Source organism: Ochotona princeps, chromosome 19 (assembly GCF_030435755.1).
Source record: "Ochotona princeps isolate mOchPri1 chromosome 19, mOchPri1.hap1, whole genome shotgun sequence".
Classification (NCBI taxonomy): Eukaryota; Metazoa; Chordata; class Mammalia; order Lagomorpha; family Ochotonidae; genus Ochotona; species Ochotona princeps.
Genome location: NC_080850.1, coordinates 39389470 through 39414748, shown reverse-complemented (window position 1 = coordinate 39414748; position 25279 = coordinate 39389470). Strand labels below are relative to the sequence as shown.

Below are 25279 nucleotides of genomic sequence, written 5' to 3'. Positions count from 1 at the left end.
ACATTACTGGATCATTTTTTTTCCCTTACACATGAATTTTCCATATAATAGATTAGACTAACTTGATATGTGTTCTGTGTCACTGTTAAGAATGGACTTTCTATGTTCTGAGATACATTAAGAAATCCTAGTTGAGGGGTTTTGGAATCTTTCTTCCCTGGAGATTTCCAAAAGAGGGAAAAAAAGTATTATTTTCTGCTCTTTAGAGTCTATAAATTCATGATTGGTGGGAGAATGGAAAATATAGCAAATTCCCTGAGTTTAAAATCTTCAAATTCCTGTTTTCTTAAACGGAATCCAACTCCTATCCCATTTCTGTTTACTAACGAAGGTTGTTTATAAGAAGTATGCAGTGGGGATTTGATTGTATCAATGTCTATGGCTTTTTTTAGATGAAAAATACATGTGTGTGCGCATGTGTGAGCATGAGGAATGGAAATGCTTATAATTTAACAGTAGACTATGTTTACTGACTTAAAGAGGAAATTCTGGAATCTATCAAAATTTAGGAGGCAGCATACTTTACACAATTTACTGTTTTAATAGCCCCAGACTGCTACCTTGTAATCCTGTCCTTTTCATTATTCAGGAGGAGCTCTGAGGCGTGTGCTTATCTCTGCTCTAACCATTCAGTTCGCCTTGGGAATCTTCCCAACACAGATCATGGCTGCGCAACAGCACTGAACCAGTTCTCAGCAGGAATCTTACCAATACAGATCAATCCTGTGGAGCTCAGTTTGCTGCCAGGGGAACATTCACAGTTGAAAGATCCAAGGTTGTTCCTGCAGGCCCCATTGACACAGGGGTTGCTTTCACATTCATTTACGTCTGTAATCCAGAAGGAAAAGATTGTGTTAGAATAGCCATGTGTTTCTGGAAAATATTATTCCAACAAGCACACTATGCCAGAATGTCTGGTAATTCTGGCTCTTGTGATTTTAATATGGATCTACAAGGCATAAAGTGAATGGGGAATGGGGACTGGAGACCTACACATCGACATTAGTGGGGACTCAGGAGGCACACAAGGATCAGTCTGCTGGGACAGGGTGCAGTGTGTCCTTCTTCAACAGGGGACTGCAACTTTACGTTCTTTGGGTAAGTTGTAACAACATTAAGATGTAAACCGAGCTGCAAAGGTTGACTGGCATTCACAGTCCCACGATTCTCAACACCAAAGGAAAGCGTCAGCTGGCTCTCCTTCCAAATGCCTGCACACAGGGGGAACACGCGGACTCAGAACTCCACACTAAGCAGAATTCTCCATCAGTTTGTGCCTGCCATCTCTTCTCTCTGCTGACCCTTTCACATGTTCATGCTAAGTCATGGAAAGTCCTTTCAAACACAATTACTACTGACAAAATGGAAATTCTTAATGAAGTACAATGAATTACACAGTCCACCGTAATCATTAATGTTATTCCAGGCCTCAAACTACAGACAGTCACAAGTCAAGGGAGTTCCAGCATGCTTATGTTCTCAAATGGTGACCAAAGAAAATGTCAGGCCTGTAAAGTTAAGTAGTTTAACACATGTGCTAATGAAAAATAAACAGAAGCTCCAACTAAAGGACTAGAAACACTACCAAAGGCATTTTCCACATAAATTCAAGCACTCATTTAAAAAGGGGCACACAGTTCTTCTGTTGGTTGGTTAATTATCTGGAACGGGACACTCCCTCAACATATTTTACATTAAACACTAGGGTTTCTGAGTTCACCAGAAACATTTCATTACATGGACGAAAGCATGTGGACAGCTAAGGAAAAAGCTGAAGTGTTTACTCGTAAGCATCTCTGGTCAAATCGGAACTAAGCTGATCCCAGAACGGCAGGGCAGAAGACTTGAAATGCAAACCTAGGAACTCAGGAAGCAGGTATCACTACTTCAAAAATTTTTAAGAAGTATATATGTACTAATTTTATACTTGGAATATGCATTGTTTCTGAAATTACGAATATCTTTTGCTATCAGGTTATTTTTAGTGAGAAAAAAATCCCTTTTAAGACAAATACAAGAGCAGATTCTGTAAGCACAGCACAGATTGATAATAAAAACATCTATTTTGCTGCAGCGAAGTTTCTCTAAGGAACTATAGAAACAAAAAGGAAGCAGGTAACCAATTTAAGAAACATCACGTGTAATTCTAATTTCATCTGTCACAAATCCCTCTCCAACGAAAAATGTCATTATCATATATTTTACAAATATCTATTTGAAATCAAGCAATTATAGACTCAAAAACTATAAACATGTGAAGTGACAACTACAAATACCAGCTACTTAGTTTTCCTTTAAATATAATGTTTTTATATTAAAAATGTCATGGAATCAGGAACTGAAACAGTTCACTGTACATTCCTGGAAATGAACTTCAAAGCACATCTGGTTTACATTTAACCAGTTATGTCACTGGAAACACAACCTAAACCACAGGGCTTGCTGTAAAAATTGCAACTTTCACAGGCTCTCAGAGCTCAAACAAAAAAAAAGTAAAGTTTTGCTAACTCTCATTTAAAATACAGATGGACTTTGCTCTCTTTATCATCACTGCTATTTATTATACATCTAAAAGAGCCTGTTGAAACCTGAATGCCAAACAGAATGAGCGAACATGGCAAGTACACAGAGGGAAACCTGGGCTCCGCAATGAATCTGCTGCTCATTCCCCGTCTGGTAAAGCAAGAAAGGAAAGACGACACTGTTTCAGACAGACAGGTTTTCTGCAGGAACACGACGGTGGACATCAGCGCAAGACCCGCGGGACTAGATGAGTGGCCTTCTGGTCTACTGTTGCAAATAACTCAACAGTGGGTGTCCAGGGTAGGAGTAGGCAGCTTGGGCAGGGTTCTCATGATAACTCATCTTTGTCTCCACCAGCGTTGGAAGGCCACAGCGAAAACAGCTCTCTTGTCCTCTCTTCCTTATTTATGCAATGTGAGCTGCTTTCCTACTCATCACAGATACAACATGAGTTTCCCCATTACAGAATGGGCTCACCCTCTGGACAAAAGCAGTGCCGCTGGCTCTTGGGAACTCTCACTGCTGCCTCCTTTGGAATGAATGCACCTCAGTATCTACAGAGTCACTCAGCCTCACACGGCTCCCACTCTTCCTACGTGCTCGTGCTAGCAGGTGTCTTCCTGGGACTGCTGCTTTCCTTCTCAGTGCTATTCACCTCCATCTTGTTAAAATGGAGGGAATCTCCACGCAGGTGCCCCACACCCGCCGACACCACCCATTCTGCTGCCCCTTGAGGGTCTTTCTATTAGGCCTGATGGTATGAACCGCTACTATGTGACCATGTGACCAGGAAGTTGCTACTATGTGACCATGTGACCAGGAAGTTGCTTTTCCTCGGCAGGCTTGACGCAACGTGATGTCACAGACTCCTACCTTCCCCTAGATAAAGAGCCAATGGCTCAAGGGCGGGGCATCAGGATGTGGAGCACACAGGCAAGAACCAAAACGGCACAATTCCCTTCTCTCGCCCCTCCAAGAACATCAGGTAGGAAATCCGTTTTTCTCAGGGCAATTCTGAAGGACAACAGCTGCTAACAACAGGAGCTGGGGCTAGAAAACAGAAGGTCTATCCTTCAACTCATCTGTAAGGCCAAGGCCTGGGCCGGCTCAGAAGGGAGCTCTCAGCCCCTGCAGAGAGCCACGCCCCACATCACGAGAGCCCACTGCCTGGCTATGCAGGTGGCTCTCCAAGTACCTGACTGCTCCACCAGGGTATGCCCCAAAGCTGTGGACCCTGGGGAAGCTGGTTTACCACAGGGAGGTTGAATGTCAAGCAATCCTCAAGTTTTCTGTTTTGAAGTCTTCTTCTTGCCCTCTGGGCGAACGTCTTTTTGTCAGCGTTCCCTCCAGTTCAATCCAAACTCAGGACTGCACTTAGTAACTGCCTTTCACGGGCTTCAGCAGAGCTGTCTGTGTTTGGCTGCCCTGAATGTTCCAGAGTCCCTACTTTGTTCCGTTCCCAAGAATGCTTTGACGTTCCACCGGGGGATGAGGGAACGTGAACATCTTTGTTGCATATTACTCGTGGCTGTGGCATCATTTAGAAGCTAACAATCTGAACAGATAAAGAAAGGGCTGTTCCATAATAATTAAAAATAAAAGCATTTTGTTTCAATAGTTATTATTTGGCAGCCGTCATTACATATTGTAAACCCAATGTTTCAAAACTTCCTTCTCTCTTACCATGTTTCTCAGCAGTGGAAGCTGCATGAGTGAATTCAATGCTTCCTGAAGGCCACATACTCAGTGAGACACTCAGTGCTTCCCATTATCTGTGCACCTCTTCATCTAGGTACTCCGTATTTCAGAATAATCTGCAATGCGCCTACTGCTGGTTCTTCCCATTTAAGTCTCATGATCTATAAATCCCAATGATTCTCTTATAGATTGTCAAATGGAAAGGACACTCTTCTTAGGCTCTAAGTTAAACTACTCTGGCCATTTTTTACTTTAAATATTATTTAGCAAATATTCACTTTAAATATTTCCTGGGCCGTGCTGCTTCCTGAGTGTATCAGTCATGTCGCCAGTAACAGCAGCTGACTGCGCCGTTACAGGGCAACTCCCCAGGCGTGTGTGTTCTGCAGTTTGAAAAGGAGGAAAGCAAAGCAAACAACAATCTGACATTTTATGTCAGCAAGTAAAACAATATGGCCCCCTTTTTATTATCTTCTCACTTCAAAAGTTCGCTCCAAATGTTTTTGATATTATTTTATCTGAGTGGAACAAGACTGATGGTGTCTGTCTAAAACTGGCAGGTCAGCTGAAAGAGATTATGACATGGAGAAAATTCATGCTTGTGTGGCATAGGCGCAAAGTTCATCAAGATGTGACTGGGAAGAAGCTGCCCGTGCCGTCTCCTCTGCGGCCCAGGGGACACCTCGGGGACTCCCCCCTCTGCAGCACAGTGAGCTCACCTTCACAGGTCTCCGTCTCTGTCCGGAACACGTAGCCGGGCGGGCATGTGCAGCTGTAGCTTCCCGGCGTGTTCCGGCACAGCCCGTTATCACAAAGCAGTCTGTTCACCAGGCACTCGTCAATGTCTGCGATGGAACAGAGAGGAGACACACCTAGTTAAGGTCTGGCACCGGGGGGGTGGCAGGGTTTACTGTTACTGCTCTTTTACTCCCGTGCCCCTCTCTGCTGGGTTCTTTATCCTACAGCATATTTTTTTTCATGCAAAGCAAAATAAACCCAGTTTAACGCAAACGGAATCTTCTCATGCTAACAGATACACCTAAGATTTCCTGTAGTCCCTGGAAAGTATGTAGCAGTATGGGAAAGACCTAGCAGGCCTCTGTCTTTTACTTCCTTTTTGTCCTGCCATGGATTTTATTGGACATGCTATAAAACACCAATGGAATGTATCATAAAACTAAACTAATTTGTCTATACAATTGCTTGTGCATAATAAAAATAATAGAGGGTATTTAAAAATGTTTTTCTGGTTAAAATTCTAAAAAAGAGTGCATTAAACAGCAATTAATCAAGTGATACCAATTTTCCATTATGATTTTACATTGAAACAGCAGTTATCAAGGGAAAACTAATGATGAATTCGGTATATTCCTTGAACAATTCAGAACAGCCAGAGAGGACTTCTAATGCTGCCATAAAGCGTTGCAACAAAGGGTGGGCACTTGGTCAAGCACTGAGACACCCATCTGCCACTTCGGGGGTGCCTAGCTTCAACTTCTTTCTTCACTCTCCCAGCTAATGGAGATCCTGGGAAGCAGCAGTGACAACCCAAGTACCTGGGTTCTTGCCACCCAGAAGGGAGACCCGGACTCAATATCCACACAGGGAGTGAATAATCAACTACAAGAACATCTTTCTCTGCTTCTTTCTTTTTTGGGGATGGGGTGGAGTGGGGTGGGGTGGGCAGGGTTACAGTGGTGACACAGTGGGTAAAGCCTCTGCATGTAATGCTGGCACCCCCATATGGGAGCTGGTTTGAATTCTGGCTGTTCTAATTCCGACTCAGTGCCCTGCTAACAGCTTGGGGAAAAGAGGATGGTTCAAGTGCTTTGAACCCTGTTACTCATGTGGGAGACCTAGAAGAGCTTCCAGGCTTCTGGGTTCGGTTTTCCCGGCTTAGTCATTGCAGCCATCTAGGGTGTCAAGCAGGAAACGGAAGATGTCTGTCTTTCTCTCCATAACTGGATTTCAAGTAAATGGATACATCTTGTTTTAAAGATAATTTTTTTTAAAAAGAAATACATTCCTATTTGACTTTTACCTTAAGCCTACACTTTCATTGTTCAACTTTCATCAACGGCATGAAGCAGCACACCGTGGCTTGGGGTGAAGAGTTCTTTCCACCTAAAGTATTTTCAGTACTGTCAGTAACAGTGACCCTCCTCAAACAGTAGGGAAACTGAGGCTACAGAACACAGATCAGAGGACATATTCCAACTTCATCACCTCTGATAATTTTTTGAGGTTTTAATCTGATCTTTGTTCTTGATCTAATGCTGACCTATTATTTGTAAAAGCAGCACTATAGTTTGAGGACTGCATGGCTTTATAATGTTTTATCAAATGAGAAAAACGAGATTTTTTTTCCCCCAAAATTGCACCAGTTTTCTTAACCACTTCTCCATGCTAGATAGAACTGTGTCTCTCAAAGACAATCTGACATTTACCTCCCCAGCATCTCACAGCCTACCTCTATTTTCAAAATAGATGGATTCACACGAGCGTTAATATCACATGAAAAAGAACAAAGCTGGCATACAAGGGGCCTTCCAAAAACTTTATGGAAAAAATATAATATGAAGACACGAGGCATGGCTTTCAGGAAAATTATATGATTCTTTTAATTCTACCTTTACACAAAAGTTCAGAAGTTCCCACATAGATACACACTGAACAGGTGATGAGGACAAGGAAGGGCACAGGGCCACCTGCTGGAGAGGGTGCCCGGAGGCTGGCCCTCTCCAGCGCTGCAGGCAGGAAAGGTAGCCTCCCTTCTCAAACCCCCAGGGAGCCTGGCCTGCTGATGCAGGACCTCTGCCTCTGCCTCTGCCTCCCCAGCAGGGAGCAGGCATTTACGCTTTGAGCAATCCCATTTTGGGTACTTTGTTATGCCAACTCCACGAAATGAAGCACTCTAGGACTGAAATCCACTTCCATCTTTAATCTTTTAAAATCTGCTTCTAATTTTTCTCGCAATTCTGCAGCTTAGTTGGCTCTCCAATGCACAGATTCAACCAATCATGGGTCGAAAATATGTGAACACAGTAACACCGTATTAAGACTGAACATGTATAGTTTTCCTTGTCATTATTTCCTAAATACCACAGCAAAGCAACAACTTATATAATATTCACATGGCTAGAATGAGAAATTTACGATTGTTTACTATTTATTTTATCTATTTATTATTTTTTAATTCCTTGATTGATTTGAAAGAGTTATAGAGACAGTGGGCACAGTCTCCAGATGGCCACAACAGCTAATGCTGGGCCAGGCTGAAGCCAGGAGTCAGGAGGTTCGTCCATGTCTCCCACCTGGACCATCTTCTGCTGAGTTCCCAGGTAACTAGGAGGAACTGAACAAGACATAATCTGGGACTCAAACCAGTGTAGATATGCGATCCCAGCACTGTATATGGCAGTTGAACTTGCTGTACCATAACATCACCCACGTTTCAATGATTTAAAGTTTTGGGGCAGATGTGTACAGATCACATGCGTCGTTTTATACACGGGATCTGAGCATCTTTGGATTTTGCATCCACAGGTACTGGGGCCAATATGCCTCAGGTGTTGTGGGACAAGTGTACCTACTTCAGTTCGGCAGTGACATGACCCACACTACAGCTATCAGCACTCACTCAATCTCCCAGGTTTGATAGTATACTCATGTTCTCAGGTGTGTGTGCTTCTAAAAGCTCACCTGCAAATGACTTGTGGAATAAAAGCTAGTGTGATTTGCAGATTTTTAGAAGTTTCTTTTTTAAGATTTGTTTATGGGAAAGGAAGATTTATAGAGAGAAGCAGAAAGAGAAAGCTCTTTCATGCACTGGTTCACTCCCTGAATGGCTGCAATGGCTGGAGCTGAGTGCATCCAAAGCTGGGAGTCAGGAGCCTCTTCCAGGTCTCCCAAGTGGGCACAAGGGTCCAAAGACTTGGGCCATCCTCCACTGCTTTCCTAGGCCTGAAGCAGGGAGCTGGATTCAAGGTGTAACAGCCAGGACATGAACTGGCACCCATATGGATTGTCAGCTCTTGCAGGTAAAGGATTAATTAGCCTGTTGACCTTCCGCGTTTGCCCTAGAAGTTTCAGTAACGTTTGTCTGGTGCCTTCCCTATATAACAGGTATCAAAACCTACTGTATTATGAGTCCCTATTCTCCATACAGCGTTTTACATCCATCTGTACGTAGGTTTTCAACTTAAGATCAAGCCAAAATGTTCATTAAAAAAAAATTCATGAGACTCTGAAGAAAATGTCTTCTTTTTAATCAAAATTAGATTCTTGCATGTGAGGTAACTTCAATTTTTGGACAATGGTACATTTTGAAATCTATCACAGCTTTTTTTTTTTGCAATATGCATTTCCCATGAACTTTCTGAAGCAATTCCATATGTGAACCAATAAAAAATGGCAAAACACAGTCAGAAGTTCCATTTATGATAAACATAAATTACACACATTTTCTTAAGTTAAATGGAGAAATTCCTTTGTCTCAGTTATGTTTCAGTATATCATAAAATATTTTATAAAAGCTAACACAAGCTGTAACCTTTCATTTTCTTTTTTTAATTGAAATTTTGCCTTTAATTCTTTTCTCTTTTCATTTTGCTCGCTTTGTCCTTCCATGCCTAGACACTGTCTTGATTCGGATTTAACTTCAGTTCTCTTTTCCGATCTCTTCTAGCTGTCTGGGGTTTGAAGGTCCTGTGTTAGAATATCTTACTAAGCAAGAACAGGATCTGTGAGCTACTTGGCACCCACTGCAATTTGCTGCTTTTCTTTCCAACCTTTCATTTTCTTAACTGGATATTTTCTAGTGTCTCATTAATTTCTGAAGTTTAGCTATTAGTAAAAAAAAAAAATACAGAAACAGCACACATGCAAAAAACAAAAGCCTATTAGTTGAGCAAATATCCAGGAATTTGGGAGTAGAGTATTTCAAACATTCATAAATGTCAGTATCATTCTAAGAAGTTTGTAATTAGGCAAAGAAATGTGCTTGATTTTGACTTTTTTGTATCAATCTACAGTATGAATGAAGTGAGAAACTGTAAGAGCTTTCATTTACTGATTTCCTTGTATCGTGATTTCTCCCCAAACCGGGAGTTTAAAGCATACAGACAGTTGTTACCTGCCAACAAAGAACTCACCAATACAATTCCTTCCAGAGGCGTCTGGTTCATAGCCACTGTTGCAGTTACAACGGTAACTACCACGTAGGTTTTCACAGATTCCATTGGCACATATATCAGGATCCAAAGCACATTCATTGATATCTACATTAAATAATCAAGTTTAATGCTCACAAGTATTGCACTGTCAACTGACAAATGCCGGTCTAATAAGGATCATTCATCCCATTAAGTACTTAACACTGTAAACCCACAAACTGCATTCCCGAAAGGAAAAGGAAACCAAAACCAAAAAAAAGAGAACAAAATCAACAGATACATTATTGCCAAGTTAAAAAATATTAAAAACCTGGCTGAAATTCAAAGCGTTCAAATCATGCAACAGGCCCATGTTCATGACAAAATTTATTCAAAAATGTACAGGTTTTTGGCTCAAAATCTAAAGGAAAACTCAACTTGACAGGTGTTATAATTATTCAAAAGAAAGACTTATTGGGGTGGCCTATCGAACTTTATGGTCTCTGAAGGTACAGGATGTTTCTATTTTATTATCCTTTTTTTTTTTTTTTTTTGCAGACAGCTAAATAATATGATACTTAGTGGTTCTGGCTGTTGACAGGTGAAATTAGTGAAGAGGATTAACAGCTGTTTCAGAACACCATGTTTTCTAAAGAGTCATGGGTAGGATGACTTTGTTACCCAGGGCAGTGGATGTGAGAATGATGTACCTGTTACATAACAACCAGCATCCACCATTGGGCAGTTGGCTCTTCTCTAGGGTGTCATATGGGCCAATAGTAAGAAAAAGAAGAGTAGGCCCCAAATCAAATTTTGGATCATTGGGCTCGAATTCTGATGCCATTTTTTTTAAAAGAATTTAAAATACTGTGGCTAATACTCCAACACTTTTAGCCTTTTCATTTTATGGTTGGGAAACCTATACTTGTAAAACTTGGCTTCTTCTGAATACTCACTGTATAGATTCAACTGTTTGGGCAACTAACCTGTCTGAAGCATTCTAAACAGAAAAGCAGAACAAGTGAAGATGAACTGTATTCTACAGCTTGAAATAACCATCAATCTGATGTGAATTAAAATATACAAAAACTTTAAAATTGCAAATACATATGTACTTAAACGTTTGAGATTCAACATGGGGATTTTATAAACCACAACATTAAATATAACATGAGGGAAATGCAATGACTTTTGCTTCTTTAGAGGAGGGAAATACTTTAATATTCTTAGACACGGTTTCATAAAAAATTTTAGTGTTGTATATTTCAAACTACATTCAGATTCAGATAGTTTCTAAAGACTTTTTTCCAACCCAAACTGTATATTACTTCATATATATTTAAAAATATTAACCCCTTTAAGGAAATATAAATACTAACTCTAGCTTCTTAAGCGACAGCACCCCTAAAATCACAGGTATAGTTAGTGACATTTGTAACAATGCTATGTGAGATACTCAGTGAGAATGTACAGATTTAAATATCACTTGTTATCATCTACGTACAACCACTGTTCTACATGATCTACACTGCTGCATAGAGAATTTTCATATTAAACATCACACTCGTATCATCATTATAAAGGTGCATGATTAACCATGTGGCATTTGCAAAACTGAGAATGAATGGAATTACCTCTTCCATCCACAGTGATGCCTACTCCGCTGCTACAAAGGCCATGGAATTCAGCTGTGTGACACAACAGAAAGGAACAGTAAGAAGGGCACTCATTCTCGGCAGTCATTTACTGTTGGAAGGAATTACGTGCACTGTTTTCAAAATGAAAGAAATGACTGCTTCTCGCAAATGACCATGAAAAAGCATAAAACAGAAATTAAAATCACTTTTCATCATTACCCTGAATGCCATTAATACGTGGATGTTACTAATATTTTCTGCATACTTAGCCACTTTAACATATCCTTTTTGATATTTTTCTACATAATAAAGGTAGAACTTAGGTAATGACATTTAACTAGAGGCTGGTATTGTTCTAGCGTTTTCCATCCAGTCATCTGCTTCATCTTCCTAATGCCCTATGCTGGACGCGACCATTTCTAATGTAAATCAGGAAGAGCCAAGACACGCAGCAGCTCTGTCACTTATGAGGGAGGAGCAGACGTGGTTCCCCGGATTCTGATTGCAGACCTGCCTGTCAACATGCTAGACAAGACTGCCAGTCCTTTTCTCTTACTTATGTCGAGGTGTCACAATGATAGGCTCATCACATTGTAGCGACCAGCAATAGGTAACGAGTGTAATTCTATAGGCTCATCACATTGCAGCGACCAGCAATAGGTAACGAGTGTAATTCTATCACTAGAGAGCCTCTTGGAAGTGAAACTGCTTCAAGTTGACACGCTTTTCAAGATTTCAATAGCTCTTCTCTCCTTAAATGTCCCAGGTTACCCTTCCATTGCTAATCTGAGTGCTCACTTTTTTATAAAGGACATTTTATTTATTTGAAAGGTAGACTAATGGGGAAACAGAGGGAAAGACACACAGAGAAGCCTTCTGTCCACTGGTTTACTCCCCAGTGACCACAACAGAGAGGGGTGAGTCTGACGCCAGGAGCTTCTTTCAGGTCTCTCGTGTGGGTGAGGGGTGGGAACACACACATACACACATACATACTGCCGTCTGTATGAAAATCAATGTTTCAAATATTTATTTTTAAATTTCTCATCGACTTGAAAAGAAGATGTGTGAGAGAGGAAAAAAGACAGAACGAGGCAGATTTTCCATTTGCTGGTTTCCACCCCAAAGGCAGTCACGGTTGGGGCAGGCTGAGAAGCAGTAGGGAACTCCCACGTGGCTGGCAGTGAGTGGCATGGGCACCTTAGCTGTTCAATATCCGCTGCCTCCCAGAATGCATTAACAGGAGTTGGATCACAAGCTGAGTGGCCAGAATTTGAGCTGGCTTTCAGATGTGGGTTTCATGTGGCAACTTAACTCACTGTGCTGCAAAGTGCTCTCTGCAAATTACTTGCAGGGTTTACCATAGGAATTTAATTTCCAGGTTCCCCACACACTACCAATAACTTATTATTGAGTTCACTTTTCCTAATCTAAAATGCATGAGTTTGATAGTCTACCATTTCCACTTGTATCCAGGTTTGTGTCTAGATTCAACCAGTCCCTTTACCTTTTTATCTAATCTTACAGCAATTTTTAAAAGCTTTATCTTATTTTTATCGGAAAGGCAAATATACAAAGTAAATCTCATTATATGTTTCATATATAAGCAGAGAATTGGATTTCTCTTTTTAAGGTCAGAATGACCAAACACGCGGTTAAAGGTCTAATAATGAACTCTACACCTTTTCCCAGGTATGTAATTGGTGTTCATGATCACCTGAGTTTTTGGCAGGACAGGGATGGCAGGGCTCTCCAAAACCATAGTCCGGGTTGGCACAGCAGCATTCCGACTTGGTCACGGCGCCAGGGAATGGACGCACACACACCCCCTTCTTGATGCCTCCGTAGCAGGTGCTGCGCATGTGAGTATCTGAAGGAGACCCAAGAACCGGGACTTGAGAGGGTGACAGCTGAGACTGGAATGCGCTGGTAACCGGAAAAAAAAAATCATGTCCCCCTCCCACATTGGTTTTGCATTCCCTGTAGATTTCAGTAGGATCGTTTAGGTAAATAAAAAGGAAAAAAAAAAAAGCAACTAAACACACAAACCTACTGAAAAATTTTTGCTATCAAAGCAGGAAGGAGCTACATTCTCTCCAGCCATCTAAATAACTATCCCTGAGCACAGCACTGACAGCCTCGAGGGCTGAAACAGCCCTTGGAGGCGCGGCAGTGGATGAAGAGGAGTAGACAGATGATTTCCATCTGCCGTTTCTTCAGCTGTTCAGACTCCGCCTTCCTTTGGGATCCAAACGGTTTGATTCTCAGGTCAGATTAAAGTACTAACAGCTATGTCTAACAATCCCATTCTCTTACACAGACTTAAACCAAAGCCTTGTTTTACAGAACAGCCTGGAAAACAGAAGGTCTGCAATCACTAATCCGCCCTCACGGTGTCATGAAGGTGAGCTGGAGAGAAAACGCACAGAATGGATTTCTGCAACTTACTGCTTTCGTTGTCACTGGGACAAACCAGATCTTTAAGTGCTGTACCTGCCTCTGCAAAGATGGCACTTGGTCATTTTCATGGATGTTCTTATTCTTGTCACTTACATGTCACGAAAATCAAAGAAACTCCAACTCCTTTAAAAGAAAATGCCTCCCGCCGCTCTCACCGTCGCCTTGCTTCTACAGTTCACTGTGTATTAGTGAGGAATAACTAAAAACCACTTCTAGTTTTTGACATAAGTCAAAGCACCACAGCATAAATTTTACATTTCAATTTTCATTCAGGTAAAACAATGTAACCATAACTAACAATATATGCTCCATGCGTTATTATTAATTATAAAACCTAAACCCACTGTATTTAGAATTCAGTTATTTAATGTTACCAAGAATGCTGATTCAGGAACATTTTTTTTTCCTCTGGCATTTTTGATGTGTATCTCATCAGAGTCTTTGGAAGATGAATTTCTGGGGTCACTGACCAGTTCTATAAAAATTGATTTAACATGTACAGCTTACATACCTCAAAGTCCACCCAATTAAGTGCACGGTGTAATATTTTTGGGAGACCTGTGCAGCCATCACTAAAGTCGATTTAAAACATTTCACCCCCTCAAAGATGTCCTTCAGCTGTCAGCTCCCTCTCACTACCCGACGTTCCCCCTAATAACACACTTCCTCTCCAGCGACTCGCCTGTTCTGGACATTTCATCGGAATGGAATCAAACACTGGGGCATGTTCTGGCATTGGCTCCTTTCACTTGGCATGTGTTCAGGGCTTCTTCAGCAGGTTCTGTTTATGGCTTAACAGAACGCCAGGGTTCACACGTTTCTATCCCTTTTCCAAAGATCACTTTATAGCTGGAAAAACGTCACTTACCAACACACACACGTCCATCCACACCCACGGCCAGGCCTGGGGGGCAGTCACAGCGGAAGGACCCTTCGTTGTTGATGCAGTGCCCATTCATGCATATTCCAGGGGTCTGGCATTCGTCAACATCTGTCAGGAGGGAGACAGATGCAAACCATCACTGAGGAACTTCACTACAATCTGTCTGTTACCACCACTCTCTACCATCAGCCTTTCCTTTTGAACTTTATAATTTGTGGGAGAACACATAGATAGGTTAACAGATATCATAGGTAAGTGCATTCCCCCCAAATACATTTTCAGAAAGACTGAGTAAAAAAAAAAAAGTTTTATTTTAACCAATAAGAAAAAAAAAAGAATCTTACCAACTCACTTTTCACTCTTATTTTTGGCAACCCTGTTGATATAATTCAGTCCAGTTAAGGGAAGCAAATTCTTAAATAATTAAGATGAATTCTGCAATTTTCCCACACAGAAATATAGACTGAAGAAGATGTCATTGTGATATGATTTTGGCCATTTCATACTAATGACATAATCTTGAGGTCTCTTTTCTAACTTTTAATCCACTTTAATGTGTCAAATGTAATCCAACACTGAGAGCTTTCCAAGAGAAGAAACAAAGGTCACACCCATAGCTGGAGAATCATGAAGATGTCAAGACTGCGAATTACAGCTATCCCAAGGGCGGGGTCCGGTGAGCCCCAACTCATCTCTGCGTATTTAAGGTACAAGTCTCAATTCCTGGATTAAAGCCAACACAGCTAACCTTGAGATGACACCCCCGTTATGAATTCAATGAGTCAGATTATAGTATTTCCATTCAATCTTACATTCCTTTTCTTTGGATAGTCAAAAAGCTACTTTTCAAGAAAATAAGACACAGTTTCAATTTTCTCTCTTTCCTGTTCCTGGCATTTTAACCTAAAACATAAGGGTTGGCGATCATCTTATTTGATATTCAGATTAATTTCGTGCAAGTGAAGGCAGAAAGCAGTCATCGAGTTAACTGTGTACACAGGAAGATATTGAAAAAAAAAAGCTTCTAAGTAGAGTCTGAGAATGTGCGCCATCTCACCAACTCCAGCTGCAACAATAAACACTCTAAATGCACACATTCTAAGAGCCCTGTCTTGCTGACTAGCCATCACTGGAACTTGGTTTTTAAGATGATTCCATAAAGCAAAGCAAAGAAATAAACTGTCTTCCTCAAGACAACGTAAGACTTCGGGAGTATTCATATGCTACAAATGATCTGAGATTGGCTTTATGAGAAAGATGCAATGTCAACCATTAATAAATATTTCTTCAGGGTGTTGAAATGGTCACAAACGGTCTGTACAATGGCTACAGGCATATCCAGAAAAGGATATAATGCTAAGCCAGTAACAAATGATAGTGAAATATCTAGTTTTGAGAACACAGAACGAAAGCCTTTTCAATATAAAGCCTCGTTATGTTCGGTCAGGAAGGAGAAATTATCTCTACGTTATCACCTCAAGACTCATGACAGTCAGCCTGCATTTCCCTAAAATGTTTACTACAACATTATCTCTTTCTCTAAAAGCCACAGTGCTCCACAGATCACAATGTGAGCTTTTCTGGGTAGCTTTAGACACCTGCCTTACTGAATTAGCAAGAGATAAGAACACTATGAAATGCACATGAAGAAAACGTGCATGGCTCATTCAAACAGAAAGGATGGTTTTGATCAAGTTACTTTCCTATCACAAAGCCATACATACCAGTACAGTAACGCCCATTTGGAGCCAAGACAAATCCTGGTTTACAGATGCACTTGAAGCTGCCATCTTCATTGATGCACATCCCATTCAAACACATGTTGGTAGTTGTGCATTCATCATGATCTGCACAAAAGAGAATGGTGGCCACGCAGGGCTTGAGGGTCCCTTCCCTAAGCAACCCCAGTGACATTCCACTACACCAGTGGGCCCTGTGCCCATCACATACATGACAGCACGCAGTGTGCAGGACACAAAGGCCGTTAGTGGAAAGGATGTATAGGAAAGGCATTAAATAAATTTAGCACTAAGCTGCTGTCAAAACCACCAGGGTAGTGATTTGTTTCAAGCACTGAAGAACATCATATTTTCTTCTAAAAGAAAGACTAGAGCAATAGCAAACTGTATTGTAAATCCACTAATGTGGGCTTCCACGAGTGGATGCAATGTAGTGTGTTGCAGCGTGAACAGGCCATGACCAGTGGAATACTGCTATCACACTGCTAGACAGCCCCAGGGCAACAGTCAGATTTCATTACTGCACATGCCAAACACTTCGATGCCTCCAGAATGGGGATAATGTCTTGCCAGCGTTATAATCCCAATATAGCGCACACTGCTAATAGGTGCTTGAACTTAGGAAAAATAACCACCACCTAAACATAAAACAACCCTGACATTTCCAGAAGCACTAATGTACACAGTTACAGCATTAAAAACAAAACACACCTTTTCCATCATTGTAACAGTCTTACAAACACTTGTATTTTATCTGTTTATCTGGTGTATCCTCACCTATATGGCATGTAAACTTTCATGGAAGTACTATATATGGTTCCCAATAAAAATGCAAATCCTTTAAAACTCTTTGGTAAGAAAGCAAGATTTCCATACCAACACAGTTTTTTCCATCTGTAGTTAACTCAAAGCCGGCGTTGCAAATGCACTGGAAACTTCCATCTGTATTCACGCATCGACCATTTTTACAAAGAACTCCATTCTGGATGCACTCATCAATATCTGGGAAGATAAAGGATAGCCAAACATTTCTCTAATATTCGCAGCTACAAAAACAGTCATAGATGTAATTTTAGGTGCAGTTTCTCTTCAAATGTAATATTCAAAATCAGAGTGTTTTCTTAAAGTTTCCATCTCTCACTTGCATGTTTTTTTAATTGATAGGTACACGTAAGCAGTTTCACAGCTCTTACACAAGTTGAGCAGGGGAACAAGCAGGAAGCAGAGGGAGTGTGAGGGTGGGGCATGCAGACGGAGCTGCTGGAGCAGCAGTTTCATGCACAGAGGCTGAAGACCTTGACAAGGGTAAGTGCCAAGTCACCGCAGATTTTCTGGACCAAGAGAAACAGTTGAAAACTGCTGGAGGAAATTGGTTTAAGCAACTACAGTTGGGGGAATGAGCACTGCAAAAGAAGACCTGGGGAGGCATCTAGCACCAGGATTCTGAGATGAGCCAGCACTGAGGTCCAGTCTGTGGCAGTGAACTCGCGTGCAGAAGAGGCATAGTCTGGTGGCGGCCTGTGTTTGAGGCTCCAACTGCAGCTGAAAACAGCTACAAATTTCAGGCTCATTTCATGCTATGCTGTCCTTACATGGGCAAGAAAGCTTCCTTCCAAGGAAGGAAGAGCAACTGAATTTGTGTGAAGTCAAATACCACACTGCCTGAGTTCTCCATACAAATAGTACATTTTCTGCATACAGGAAGAATCTCTGATAATATAAACCTTTAATAATGTAACAGCATTTATTTCATCCCATGGCTTTCGATTTTTAATGGATGCTTCTTTTAACCTCAACGGCTTTGGTCACTGTGCTTCATGGAACATTTTCATGTGTGAAAGCGAACTGCCTCACCGATGCATGCTTGCTTGGTAGGAGTCCTCTGGAATCCAGCATGACATTTGCAATAATAGGATCCAGGTGTGTTAACACAATCTCCATTAGTGCAGGGATTTGATGTGCATTCATCAACATCTGTGGGCAGCAAAAGAAACCATTACAGACTTCACTCCATTTGTAGAAAGGTTTGTTTAAAGTACATTCAACCCTCCAAATCTGAAAGAAGGCCAGTCTATGGTAACAGTCTAAATAGTAGAGTATTTATAAATGAATGAAAATTCCTTTCTTCAAACACACACAGAGGCCAGTCTGAAGATTTACAAAATGATTGCTTATACGAGAGTACAAGGAATTTGCTTTAATCAAGAAATAATTATTTTTCAGCTGGAACAATGCCCAATGATTAAAAGCATGGGCTCTGAAAAGAGAGAGGCATGCATCCCAGCAAGTTATCATGCTTATTACCCATCGCAATCCGGGCAGACACACAGCAAGACTTAATTTGGTATCAGAAGAACGAGAGGTTTCCAAGATGTATATTTACATCACACATTGTCACTGTCACTAGTTTCAAACAAAGAGATGCATCTTGACATTTCTTCGCACTTTTGATGGTGAATTCATCCAAATATACAATTCTATACACAAGCAGTTTGTAAAGAATTTTAAAATAACAAACATAGGGAGACAGAAAATAGCTGAGGGCGAAAACAAGGTCAATTCTTTTCAAAAGCTTCAGGTTTCTTTAAGAATTAACCTTGGCACAGGAATTTTTGTGCATAAAATGTACTTTATGCAAATAGCAGTTCTGATGTTAAATTTGAGGAAGTCACGTTTTACAATTCAGAGTCTCCTATGGCTTGATTAAGTGGAAATGCTTTACATAATTTAGGCGCTGCCAAACCAACTGACAAACTGAACAGTGGGCCCAAATAAACCCCGAGAAACTATGTATGCATGTCTAAGAAGGTGAACCCATCAGTGCCCACTAAATACTGTGCTGAACACTGGCAAATTAAAAACCTGCCTAGCTGGTGAAGCCTAATGATTTGCCATTTCATATAGTTTAGAAGCCATTAACATCTACAGTTTCAGCTACGTTGGAGGGCACAACAATAAAATCAGCTCGCAGGTTTACAGATTACTCCTGTCACAGATGTTCTTCAAAACAAACTGTTCTCTATCAAACTGACCAACCTCATTTGCGTAAATACTTGGACTAAATGCCCTCTGGTGAAGGGGAAAACACAAATTGAAACCTCTTGGTATAAAATAAAAACAGAGAATAACAGGATTAAATGTGTGTTCAATTCATCCATGGACCCCGTCAGCCCATTAAGACCCACTTACGTTTAAGCTTTGAGTCGGTAACATCACTTCTACTGAGCCAAAGGAACGAAGCAGAATGAGAGAAGAGAATTTGGAGCATTAGGCAAGCACATGAGGGATACTTCACGATGCCTCCCGTGACAAGGACCACCTCAGTGAGCACTGCTGAAGATCACTTACACTGTTGGTGCGGAAATGACTGAACGGTAACCATTTAAAAGTGTCCTAGCTCTGCACTTGGCCTTTTCACAGGTAAACCCACTTACCGAGCAGCTCCCCACTCTCCCCCAGAACCCGGAGCTAGGGCCCCATGGCTCCGAAAGCCGTGCTCATGCTGTGCCATCGTGGCTGTGACTGACCTCATCCCCTCAGAGCCTTCCAGCCTCACCAGTGCTTCACAACTGCTTACTGACTTTTTGTTCCTTTAGGACTGAAAACAAACACAAGACCTATTCGGGAGCTTATATTTTGCATGACTTTAAAACCCCATTGATTCTGCTTTCTGAGATCCAGATAGGATTGGAAATCTTCAGACTCCTCACCAATGACCTCTGCTGCCTTCTGAAGTGAGCGCTTCATGCCTCCCCTTCAGTGCTGCACACTGCAGGACCTCCAGGTAACACTGCTAGTCTTGCCTTTTCTTAAGACGATTAGAAGGACCTAAACACCTCCCACTGGTCCACTTGGGGTTCTTTCTATGCTTTTATTAAGAACTGTCTTTAAGCAGACTTCATGGGAATTTAACGCCTAAAATAAACTCAAAAATCATGGAAAAGGTTGATTGTTACAATAGTCACTTAAATTTTCAAGTACTAGTGACACTAGGAACATTTACCCTTGAACAATACCTTATATATCAATTTAGAAATGATTTTTTCTCTGTTTACAAGAGCTCTAGGACCACATGTGGCCCAATAGGAATGGGTATTCTTTTATTTTAACCAAAGAATTATTTATTTTTATTGGAAAGACAATTCACAGACAGAAGGAGAGACAGAAAGACCTTTCCATCCCCGGCTCACTTCCTAAATGGCTGCAACAGCTGGAGCTGAACTGATCCAAAGCCGGAGCCTCCTGGGGTCTCCCACAAGGCTGCAGGGTTCCAGGGCTTTGAACCCCTGTCTATTGCTTTCCCAGGTCACAAGCAGGGAGCTGGACGGGAAGTGGAGCAGTCGGGACATGAGCCAGAGCCCATATGGGATCCCAGTAAATGCAAGGTGAAGGTTTAGTCACTGAGCCATCGTGCCGGGCCAGGAACAGGCATTTTTAAATTTTTTTTAACCTTCCAAACCACAATGAAATGAACTGAAATCATTGGTAACAGCAGGATAACTTCAACAGGCACTAGCAGAGTGACAGAGTTTCACATCAGAGCAGACATTTTCAAGATAAGGGGAAAAAATATGGTGAATAAATGTGTTTTTAGACCTCAAGGGTAATTCTTCTAACAGTTGAAGGAACCCAATTCTACTTTCCTTGTCTTTGATCCTTTTTTCCAGTCACTGCTTTCCAAGTTATATTGCTTTATCAGATGACTCATAAATATTTTCAGATAGAAAGGGCAGTTTATTGTTGTTTAAAATAATGGCACAATTAAAACATTTACCACTCTTGGGTTCTTTAAATTAAAAATACTAATTCATTTGTTATCTTCTTTTTCTAACATGCTGATTTTTCTTTATAGATTAAAGCTAATTAGAAAGCAAAGAGCATATCATTAAAATATTAAAAATTTATTTCCTGACAATATGTTTCAATTTTAAGCTACGACTCCGGATGAAAACTGTTAGAAAACCTTGCAGGAATTTTAACACTGCAGGGTTAAATGGTGAAATCCACCCAGAATGGAACCATTTGTGATAATGTTTGGGTAAAATGCAGATGTCTAGAGGTTTATTTTAACAGAGTATCTGTGTAGACATATGGGAAAAATGAAATTAAAAGATAAGTTTATTTTAGGGCGAAGATTTTTGAAACCATGTGTTATTTCCTGTAATAGGTATTTCTCATGAACTTTTTGAAGACCTGCACATGCATGGATTTCAAAAATGTCTGCACCAAAATAAACTTGCCTTTTTTTTCTTGAGAGGCACAAAGACAAAGAGAGGGAAAAGGGGAGGGAACACACACACACACACACACACACACACACACACGGGGCAGGGGAGGAAGCAGGGGGAGACAGATATTAACAAACATGGGCAATAAGATTTCACTGTGATAGACAGTTGCATGTATGTAAGTGCAAGAGGGGATATTTTATATATTTATGATGCTATTTTCTAGACTCTACACAAACTTCCAGAAATTTGAAATGCTTGGAATTACACCCTAATACATTTTATGAGGCCAGTATTACCATGCACCAAAACCACACAAACACATAGGCCATCTTACACCATTATCCTTTAACACAGATATAAAAACTTAAAAAAAATCTTTTCCTAATCAAATCCAACAACACAACAGGAGTAATTTAGTATAATCAAGACCGATCACCCCAGGCATGGGAGTTTAAAAAGAAAAATCCAAATGTTCTTCTTATGAAAAACAAGAAAGAATTTGACAGAACATACATGCCAGATAACACTTTTGGATGGCTAGGAAAAGGGAATTGCCTTAACCCGACAAAGGACCTTTAAAAACTGCAGTTGACCTCCAGCTGGGCGGTAAAACACTGCTTGCTTTCCACCCTGGATTATGGACAAAACAAGGATATCCAACCTCAGTGCTTCATTATAACACTGAACTTGAGATTTTAAGCAGAGGAATAAGGCAAGAAAGTAAGTCAAAGATACCCATGTTTAAAATAGAGATAATCTGAAATCGCACAAAAGATACTCTGCCCAGTAAATGGTATTTCATATACAACAACCTTAAATTTGATCCACACTTCATACTATGTGTAAAAAAACTAATTAAAAAGAGGTCAGAGACATTTCTTCTTGTTTTCCAGAAATAAATAAATCTTAGAAAAATCAAGACTTGCTTGACAATCAAACTTAGTTGTCTTTTTTCAGCCATGGTCTGAAGCTGGGAGTGTTAACTGTGCCCTAACTTACTATCTATAAACATAGTAGGATCACAGCTTATTTAAGACTTCAAAAAAGCTTAGCCGAGAGCTGAATAGTACATATAGTTGTAGTTTTGAAAATCTTTACAATAGAAAAAAAAAGAAGAAAATCTTTACAACTACTCATTGAATAGATGTATTTATCTTTCAGTTGAGAAATAGACAAGGGAAAAGATATGCACCCATATGATGTTTTTTTAAATTCCCCAGGGAGATTCTTTATTCCATTTTGATATTAATGTAATTCCCAAATGCTGCAGCCCTTGCTGGTGCATCAGGTGTCCCTCACTGCCTCTTCCAACACGTCAGGGCAAGATGGATTCAATCTAATCGCATTTGGGGCAACAGATCTTCCATGTCCACCAGTGACTCTATGGGAAAATGTCTCGTGAGCTTGGTTTATGGATAACCTTTTGTGGGGGACCTAGAAGAAAGCTGGGGACCCTGTAGACGCTTGTTTCCAAGGAAAGATCTGTGAGCCCCAAGAGCTTGCTGAGCTACTTGATTAAAATCCTTTTCATAACCATATCAATATGTTATTACCTTTCCTACCTTGCTAACATTTACTGTGATGGCTTAGGTGGGGATGAAGGCAGGGACACCACACTGTCCTGTCAATGCCAAGAACTTACAGTGTGTTACAATAAAGGATGTGTACGTTAGCTAAGATGTTCAATAATAAAGCAATAAGAACTGACATTATACAATGTCCCTTGAGAATATAAAGTCCATGATAAAATGAACATGGCACCCTCTTGTTGCTAACTGGGATCTCAGTCCTGTGCCAGGGATGTCCCATGGAAGTGCACTTGGGCAACTGCTCGAGTTCTATGACAAATTTGAGGCTTTCCCTCACAGAATACTATTTGTACTTGAAGCCTGACTGACAGAGCAGATAAGACTTGTGGTAGATGTTTTCTTAAAAATAATGAAGTGAATTAGTCACCACAAGGCCAACAACAGACTGACTTTGATGCTAGGATACAATTTCAGCTTATAAGTGCCAAAACTGAGCAAAAGGATTTACTGTTATGTTCTTGACAGTTCATCAATACTTACAGACCTTTACAATTAATTTAATTGCCACATTATCAAGAGTGATTTTTTTTGACAGAAAAATAGAATATGCCAACTTAGAAAAGATCCACATGACATGGCAAGTTAACATTTTAAACGACCCATTCATGTTACAAAGTCCATCCCAAGTACAAGGGAGACCAGTAGATTCAGGTAACAAAGCACAGAAAACTGCTGGTCGGCTCCAGATTCCACAGTGCAACCAAAAAGCTGGCTACATGGCTGCAGATTCCACAACACAGCCAAGTCTTAGAAAATCTGTGTATTAATTTTAGTGGAGCATCCAAAATGTTCACAATTAACCGAAAAGCCATGAGGTGGACCCTCCTTCTCCCAATGGCTGATCTGTATGCGGATGCACCTTCACTGTATTCTCCATTCAAAATAACATATCACAACAAATGGAATACAGAAGCAGACATGAGATTTCAGCTGGCTTCTATAAAGGCCTACATTAAAGAGATTTGCAAAAGTGTAAAACAATGAAAGTGGTTCCAAAATGCTCTGTTTTAGAAAACACAGTTTGTTATAAAAATATTACTTACGCTAACATGCAACGGGATTATTACTATTAGTGTTACTTTTAAATGAGCAAACACGTGTTCAAATTTTTTTCATTGTTGATTTCTAAGAAAATTAACAGAAATGCTATTTTTTCAGGGTTTAAACAGGTTTGAGATGGAAGTATTTGAGATTATCCTGGAGTACCAAACTTACGTGGATTTTTATCATCTTGTCATCTTTTAAAAATGGCTTCATTCTCTCACAAATTGTTTTTAAAAATACACCCACTACAGATTCTTTTTTATTTCTTGTTGCTGTCTATTCAGGCCAATTTCTCCTTACAGTCTCATCTATTGGAACCACAAACTCACCTATACAGTCCCCACTGGCATCCTGTTTATAGCCCATGTTGCATTCACATCGGTAGCTGGACACAGTTGGGATACAGCGTCCATGCAGACAGAGATTAGCATGGTGCTTACAGATGTCTATCGTCTGGTTCAGGATCGCTGCGGAAAGCCGAGAACAAGCAACGCGTGAGCACCGCAATGTCAGTCTTCTTGGCGTTGCTTCTTTTAAAGGATACTTACCAGTAAATTAGTCAGGTATGTGTGAGAAACCCACACTATTCTATACTGCATTAAACCTTCAACATGAAAGACTTTAAAGCTACTCTTGGGACATACAGATATTTTAAGTCTAGAAACACAGCCTGTAACAATGTCTTGAAAATTTTGGAAATAGTCTACTACACATGAGTGCTTTCCATTTCTTTCTTCTAACTGCTGATTATTCAGATACACTAAGCAGGCAATATGCCAAAAAGAACAAACACAGCCCTGCAGGATACCATTCAATATTACTACCAAGAGCAACACTTTACCAAAGAATAAACTGAAATGTCAAAGAATAAACTGAATAAACCTGAATGCCAATCCTGGTCTGAATCCAAGTTTTCTCAATTTCTTAAGCAATTTAATGGGAAAAGATAGCAACGGAGAGACATATGCTTAGGGGCACAGGACACAACAAGACTCAGCTTACTTCTGTTGAGGAAGAATTCTGGAAAACAATCTAAGGAGAATGTGAACAGAGCTGCTGAGATGGTACAGCGAATCCCCAGGGACTCAGCATGGACTTCTTCGTGGCGCTGCTCGGAGTGGAGCACTATCAGCCTCTCGTTTGCACTCCACAGAGCCTGGACCACACATTCTTTTCCACTGATTTAGCAGAAAGCTCACAGAACAGAAATCTACTCTCCTAAGTTGAGTATTACTACATTTTAGATCCAGAAATAGCATGTTTTCTCCCTTCCCACACCTCTTTCCAAAAATAAATTTTAAAAAAGACATATCATATTATGA

General features: G+C 40.5%; 1 protein-coding gene across 1 annotated transcript in view; it reads right to left on the bottom strand.

Annotated features, from left to right (window-relative positions):
• The window catches only part of FBN2 (fibrillin 2), a 189810-nt gene that overhangs the window by 71025 nt on the left and 93506 nt on the right, over nucleotides 1-25279 (bottom strand). Inside the window, exons 11-20 of the mRNA XM_058677557.1 lie at nucleotides 24287-24424; nucleotides 17948-18067; nucleotides 16970-17095; nucleotides 16079-16201; nucleotides 14340-14462; nucleotides 12729-12881; nucleotides 11009-11062; nucleotides 9375-9500; nucleotides 4941-5066; nucleotides 709-828 (exon numbers count right to left, since the gene is read on the bottom strand). Coding sequence (XP_058533540.1) covers nucleotides 709-828; nucleotides 4941-5066; nucleotides 9375-9500; nucleotides 11009-11062; nucleotides 12729-12881; nucleotides 14340-14462; nucleotides 16079-16201; nucleotides 16970-17095; nucleotides 17948-18067; nucleotides 24287-24424 — 1209 coding nt within the window. The remainder of the gene's footprint in view (nucleotides 1-708; nucleotides 829-4940; nucleotides 5067-9374; nucleotides 9501-11008; nucleotides 11063-12728; nucleotides 12882-14339; nucleotides 14463-16078; nucleotides 16202-16969; nucleotides 17096-17947; nucleotides 18068-24286; nucleotides 24425-25279) is intronic.